Here is a 7261-nt window from a genome sequence, read left to right on the forward strand (position 1 = left end):
GACCCTCTGTCTTGTTGCCAGGGGAGACACATATCTTAAGGAAATGTCATTATATGCATGGTTAGCATCAGAATCATTACTCTATAGACGATATTACAATGGAGATGAGCAGATAAATACAACTACAATGTGTCACAGTGGCAATGCAGTGTTGCTAAAGCCGGGCTTTCCGAGCTAATGGCCTCTCCTCCCGGCTGGTTCCCTGGCTACACACACTCAGACACCCTGTTCATAGTCTGAGAGGTGCCCTGTTTTGTAAATCCTGCTTCAATAACTCATTACGCGAGCATGGACGGCCATCCATTTATCATTTCAACTTATGCCACATGTTTATTTTGTAATGTAGAGGGAATAAATGGACCCTGGCTGACAATCAATACCGTCTTCCTATCTCCTCTAATTCACCACTCACCGGATCTAGCTTTTGACGAGCTGACGTTGTTGGAAACAGAGTCGTCTCGTCTGGCTTTACACGTAAAGATTTTATCGATATGAATCAAGCATGGTGAATATGGGACTTACGGTTAGAGATAAAGCGAAAGGGTTGGCAGAGTTTCTTCTTTCATTTATCCAGGTGAAGAGGGGAGTTCTCCCTATCAGCCAGTTGTGCTCCTCGGTTGGAATGCCTGCTCGGCTTTGGTGATGCAATCACTAAATCCTTTCTTTTTACAAGTTGATACATTTTTTATTGAAATAAAACGTTACACATTTTCCTATACATACTGCGTGGACGCTTCGCCCCGGTATGTTACCAACCTATTTAGGGCTGAGTTGCTAGCACTGTACTTTGGCAGTCTGGATTATGTCTTTACCAATAGCTGAACTATTTCCTCCCGTTGCCCCTTCCGGGCCAGATCTAGTGCTGTGGAACCAGAGGAATCCAGCAGAGTCCGGTCAGCCCCATTGAGTAGCAAGGCCTTCACGATGGCAGCGCAGCCGTGATTTGCCGCCAGGTGTAGCGGTGTGTCATTGTACTTGTTTACCGCGTTGACCTCCGCCTGGTGTAAGATAAGCTCCAGCACGCTGGTGAAACTGCAACTGATGCAGGCCAGATGTAGCGGCATCCTGCCTGCTATGTTCTCCACCACGTTGGGCTCTGCCTTGGCAGCCAAGAGATCGGCCACCATGTCTCCATAGCCATGTTTGCACGCTAGGTGCAGCGGCGTCCATTCGTTCTCCCCCTTGGCGTTCACACTGCAGCCCTGACTCTCCAGCTCGAGCACAGTGGTCCTGTGGCCTTTGGACGCGGCCAAATGCATAGGGGTCCAGCCCTGCTCGTTCCGGGGGTCGGGGTGGCCCCCGCCGGACAGCAGTGTCCTACAGATGCCCCTGTGGGCCTTGCGGGCGGCCACGTGCAGCGGCGTGCAGCCACTGCCGTCCACGCTGTCGATGAGCGCCCCGCTCTTCACCAGGTGCCTCACCACCCGGTTAAAGCCCCCCTCGGCCGCCAGGTGCAGGGGGGTGGCCCGGGAGCGGTCGGCAGTGTTGGGGTCGGCCCCCTTGCAGAGAAGCAGCTTGGCGATGCCCAGGTGTCCGTAGTAGCAGGCCAGGTGAAGAGGCACTCTCCCATGTTTCAGCTCGGCTCGACTGAGCGCCTCCGCCGCCACCGTCCCCCCCTCCTCCGTCGTCGACGGCGGCGGTGGCGGCGGCTGCCGAGACAGGAGCAGCCGCACCACCGCCTCGTGGCCGTTCTGGCAGGCCAGGTGGAGGGCGATCCAGCCCATGGTGTCCGGCGCGTCCGCCTCCGCTGCGTGGTCCAACAGAAGCCGCGCGGTCCTGTCGTCGCCGTTCTGACAGGCGAAGTGAAGCGGCGTCCACTGGTCCTGGTCTAAGTTGGTCGCCGACGCCCCATGCTCCAGCAGCAGGGACGTGATCTCATGCATCCTGGGAGGAGACATTGTTTAGTCATGCTGATAAGTCTACCACGCGACTGCATTTTACACGCTTGTGAAAATATTGAATGGGTTGATGGGTTGATGGGTGGATGAGTGGTTTAATTATTGAATGGATGACTGAATGGTGTGAATGGTGGTAATGTAAAATGACTAGTTAACAGAAAAGGATCTGTTGTTATTCAGTTTTCTTTCTGAGACCTGTGTAGGACGGCGACGATGAGAGGTGTGTAACCCCTGGCGCTTTGGCAGTTGACCTCGGCACCAAGATGAAGGAGATGCCGGACACTCTCTGCATCCCCGGTAGCGACGGTGTGGTGAAGCAGAGTGTTGTTCTCTGAGAACAACGTTGAGGTGTGCTCCTTCTGCACAGACTGACGGAAACTTTTAAAATCCTTCTTTCTCAGGAGCGACAGCATGGCGGTAGAACCTATAAAATAAGAAGAACATTGATTGTTTGCAGATGTTACGGACGTAGTGTGTTGTGTTTGTGTTTCACTGTGTTCTCTCCCAGGCCATGTTTATACGTAGCAGGGTATTTATAGAAACAAATATTTCCCCCCCTCCGTTTTCAAAAATAACATTGTGCACACAACATCAAAAAAGTTGTTGTTTACATCAAAACGCATAAATACGCCGTTGAGCGCCATTATAACTATGCCAAACCTATGGGCGGCAGTGTAGGGAGAAGGATAAAGCCATGAAAGCCAATCAGAATCCTCAGAATCAACAACAACGAATAACACAAGCGTCTTACTGTAACAAACAAACTGTAAACATAGGGCGCTCATATGACATTAAGCATTTCCTGGCGCATAATGTAACGCTTCAGAACCTAAAACCCTGTTTCTCCCCGTTGACACGACAACACATAACCAGCCTTTTCAGAAATCTCCACCTTGGCCGGAGTTTTTAGAAATGATCGTTTTCTGTGATAAAAACTGTGTTTTCGTGTAAATGAGAGGCCAAACCACGTGGAAACATCTGCATTTTCCCTTTGTGTAAACGGGGCCCCAGACTGATGCCCTTTCCCCCCCTTTCTGATTCCAACCCTAGCAATCAGGAAATTGAGTACACCTGAGCTCACCTGATGGCTATATAAGCTGGGAGCAGATAGGCGCACAGCCCTTTTTTTTTGCCAGCAAGCGGTCGACGATTGTTGTGTGTTGGAACTAGTGACGGTGTGCCGTTGTTGGTGTGATCTTGTGGATCGGGTAGTGAGCTATTGGTTCTGAGTAGTAGAGTATTTGGTTGGTTTGTAGTTAAGTTTTTTTTTTTCGTGCTTTCCTCTTTTGGAAAAGTGGTTTAGTTCTTTGGCACGTCAATAAACCTTTTTGCTTACCGTTACCTCTGTCTGTGTCTCCTCCTTGTTCCCCGGAAACTTAAATATTCTTTGTTACGCCCCTGATCGCCCTGGTTACTATTTGGGGTCGTAACAGCAGAAAAGATGACTTTGAGTTTCAGTTTCTTGGTTCTAAATCAAATTTAATAAATTCAAATAATTGTATATATTTATATTTTTTGTTATTTGTTGATTCGGCTTTTAGGGGTGGAAGTTATTCAAACTCTTGTTTTTTTTAACTTAACTGTCAGCTCTGCAGCCTACAAAGAAAAAAATAACAGCCCGCAGTACACTCATAGTCTTACCTGGAGGAAGGTCAGCCATGTCCTGATGCGCAATCTACATTAGAGTACCAAAAATAATATATACATAATTTAATGATACATCATTTATCATTCAAGAAAATTGTTTAATCTCTAACAGAAATTTAGTTTTAGTCGAATATTGCTCATATGGACTTTGTTAATTTGTAAGATGTATATGGAATGATGGGATATATATATACAGGCAGTCAGACAGATGACACAGACCTTCTGCGGTGGACTGGTCAGCTGAAGGTATTCTGGTCTCTGCTTGACAGAACTGTTGATGCCTGGAATCTTCAGGACTTCGCTGAGCACCTCTGTTTTACTCACGATATCTGCAAGACACAACGCCAAGAAATGTTGTGCAGCAGAGCATGTGCTAGTCTCAATGTTCCTTCCTGTTTTACAAGCTCAACGTAGTGCCCTCCCACACAGATACATAATGTATTTTATTCATCTGTAATTCCGATGTGAATGACCTTTTGTGCATCACAAGTGGTTTTGAAGATGTAGGATTCAGAGGTGTTAGTGGGTATAAGGAACCTTTACATGTATTCATATTCAGTGATATCAATCTTCATTCATACATTTCTTGTTTCCTAGAATTGGGATCTGCACTCACCAAGTTGACTGCGTTCTCGCTGCATAATTTCACAACGAAAAAGGGCAAGTAGGCCAAACAGGCTTACACAACTTTTTATGAAACAGTTGTGCATATATGCATGGACAATATATCTCTTTTGTCCGCAACTGTAAGAGCAACTGTATCCATGATGGTGAGCAATAGTAGTGACAGGTAGACCTGGGTTTCGATTCAAATTTCAAGAATCGATTCGATTCCGATTTTTAAGTTTCAGAATCGATTTTTTCCGATTTTCTCAGATTCCATCCGATGAAACAAACAAAAAAAAAAAAAAATGTAATTAAAAAAAATCGATATTTGGACGTACAAATCGATAATCGGTCATTAATATGCGAATCGATTAAAAATCGGAAAATCGATTTTTTTCAACACAGCTCTAGTGACCATATTTTATCCTCAAGATTTCATCATACATAGTTCCTTTGTGAAAGGTCTATCTATACATAGATACAGACAAAGAGATACCCAGAACATAGTCACTATTTGAACTTTAACTTTCAATTTTGACATCCATTAGCCTGTCACTCATAGTGCCTGGTGTGTTTTGTCTGGGGGAGGCGAAGGAGCTGAGAGGCCTAGAGTGTACCTGCAAACGATGGCCTCGTGTGAAAGTCCTGGTCCCAGCATTGCTCCATGATGTCAATCATCTGGCCACACTCAGGGGGCTTGTCGTCAGGCACCATGTCTACAGAGGGCCGCTTACCCCCTGATACCTGCACCAGTAGCGTGGTCACACTGCGCCCTGCACACACACACACACACACACACACACACACACACACACACACACACACACACACACACACACACACACACACACACAAATACGTACACACACACGCACACGCGCACACACTCACACACACACACACACACATATAAATACGTGCACACACACACACACACACACACACAACACACAACACACAACACACACACAACACACACACACACACACACACACACGTATACATAAATGACTGTAGTTAAATGTGTTGGAAAAAGATGTATGATTTGTTTGTTAGGAGAGTTATCTACCTGGGTACGGTCTTTGCTGTGTCAGAATCTCCCAGATGACAATTGCGAAACTACAGGGAGAGAGCACTTTCCAGTCAGTTTTAAAAAAAGTGGTCCCAATTAGTCAAAGTTTTCATGTTTACTTTTCATATCCTAAGTAGCAATGCTGGAAAACGACATATTCACACCTGGTGAGATATTGGTAGAGTTTATAGATAGGTTTAAAGACGTAAATAAGCTCACAATAGGACGTTTTCAAACATTGATTACGGAGATGTAACCCTGAGACTGCTTTGCATACTTGTTGGTTGTTGTTCTTAGCCACTTCCACCTTATGCAATTCCAGTGAAGAATCTTCAATCAGAAATAAATGATTGCTTCAGTGTTTAAGAAAGTGGAGAAAATGTGAAATAGGATTCCTATTTCACATTTTCTCTCTTCTACCCTCTTTACTTCACTTTATTCCTATTATAGGAATAAAGTGAATAGAAGAGGTTCTGAAAAAAAAGAAATACATATGGCATACCTATACACGTCAAAAGCAGCTCCAGGGGGTTGGGGAGACATGTTGAACATCTCAGGAGGAATGTAACTGATGTTCCCTCTTGACGTCAGGTAATCCAGGAAAATCCCCTTGTCCAAGCCCTCTTCCCACTTTATTAACCCGGAATCTGAAATCTTTTGATTGCAAAAAAAAGCCATCAAAAAATTAATCAGAGCCGATTGTCTGCGTCGGGAATCTTACACAAACTCAAGGTGGCACCTACCCTACCTTCAATGATTTTTTATTCTCCCCCTAATTAACGCCTTGCGAGCCCAGACAAGTATATTTAATGAGCCCGCAAACACGCTCTAGCATCTCCCAGGCATTTCGCTAGGCTCATTATATATATATATATATATATATATATATATATATATATGTCCACACTGCTGTGCCTTATTACGCTAGGCTGTTTCACTTGTTTACAGAAACACAATTTGGTTCTCACTTTGATGTGGAGGTGCTCGTCGAGCAGTAGGTTGGACGTCTTGAGGTTGAGATGAAGCATGGGGGGAGTCATGCTGTGGAGGAAATTCATGCCCATGGTGACCTCGTGAATCATCTGGAACTTCTTGGGCCACATGACGGTGTGACTGTCCAGGAGATGGTCCAGGGAGCCATTACTCATGTACTCCATCACCACCGCAGCAGGATCGCTGCACAGCCCATAGATGGAAACGATATATTTGATTTTCACTTTTGCTATCTCTGAGGCCTCCTCTGTCATTCTTCTGTAGGGGGTTGAAGGAGGGAGGGGGGGGAGAAGAGGCGAGTGAAGACGGTTGTAGGGTCGTTATGGCCTTCGATACATCGCATGAGGTGGATTGTTAGATTAATAATAATAATAATAATAATAATAATAATAATAAATGAAATTTATATAGCGCTTAATATGGTACTCTAAGACGCTTAAGATTAGGCCGATATGTCTCTGTTGTGATTCAGAGAAAGGTACCAGACCAAACTACTATTTATCTTATATTTTTTGAAGAGATGATAAGCAGTAAAATACAAAAGAATCAAAGGAGAAATCAAAGCAGAATGAAAATCAAGCCTCACCTGTAGAATTTGTTTGCCGACACGCTGGTATCTAAGCATTTCAGGGCACATTGCTCCCTCCAGACATTCAGCCTGACTCGGTACACTTTGCTGAACCTGCGCTCAGCCACTTTTATCCAGTCGGGCCCAAAGTCACTCTTCTTGAAGTTCCTCAACTTTCCAGGAGCTCCGTCGAGACAATCCATACGGACAATTGATCCTCACCAACACAACCTAATGCTACACAGATTTACTCGCTAATCACACACACAAACAAGGATTATGCTCCGGGCCCGATAGAGATTACGAGCTGCACTGGTACTCGCTGCGCTGCGTCAGCCACGTAGAAGTGCCCAGGGGACGGCATGGTAACACAAACTGTAAGAGCTCCATGCATTTCAATGTCAATGGCTTTACAACAGCGCTTTAAATCAGGGGAGAGCTTGCTCGGACTTGGATGTCACAACTGAATTTATGAGT

The 7261-nt window shown here is 45.3% G+C and overlaps 1 protein-coding gene across 1 annotated transcript; it reads right to left on the reverse strand.

Moving 5' to 3' along the window:
• Positions 1–663: 663 nt before the first annotated feature.
• On the reverse strand, positions 664–7261 carry ankk1 (ankyrin repeat and kinase domain containing 1). Its single transcript, XM_030337346.1, has 9 exons — positions 6803–7261; positions 6192–6474; positions 5726–5877; positions 5221–5270; positions 4769–4924; positions 3765–3874; positions 3540–3573; positions 2094–2322; positions 664–1884 (listed from the first exon to the last, which is right to left on the reverse strand). The coding sequence occupies exons 1-9, from the start codon at positions 6985–6987 to the stop codon at positions 801–803; spliced, it is 2283 nt and encodes a 760-aa protein (XP_030193206.1). The 5' UTR covers positions 6988–7261; the 3' UTR covers positions 664–800.

This window comes from Gadus morhua, chromosome 16, assembly GCF_902167405.1.
Source record: "Gadus morhua chromosome 16, gadMor3.0, whole genome shotgun sequence".
NCBI lineage: Eukaryota > Metazoa > Chordata > Actinopteri > Gadiformes > Gadidae > Gadus > Gadus morhua.

Excerpts from the sequence above, each read along its gene's own strand:
- ankk1 (XM_030337346.1), bottom strand. The coding sequence starts at position 6,987 with ATGGATTGTCTCGACGGAGCTCCTGGAAAGTTGAGGAACTTCAAGAAG. Across the intron at positions 6,475-6,802 it reads TCGGCAAACAAATTCTACAG|AAGAATGACAGAGGAGGCCT; the intron begins GTGAGGCTTGAT and ends AACCCCCTACAG. Across the intron at positions 4,925-5,220 it reads ACAGCAAAGACCGTACCCAG|GGCGCAGTGTGACCACGCTA; the intron begins GTAGATAACTCT and ends GTGTGTGTGCAG.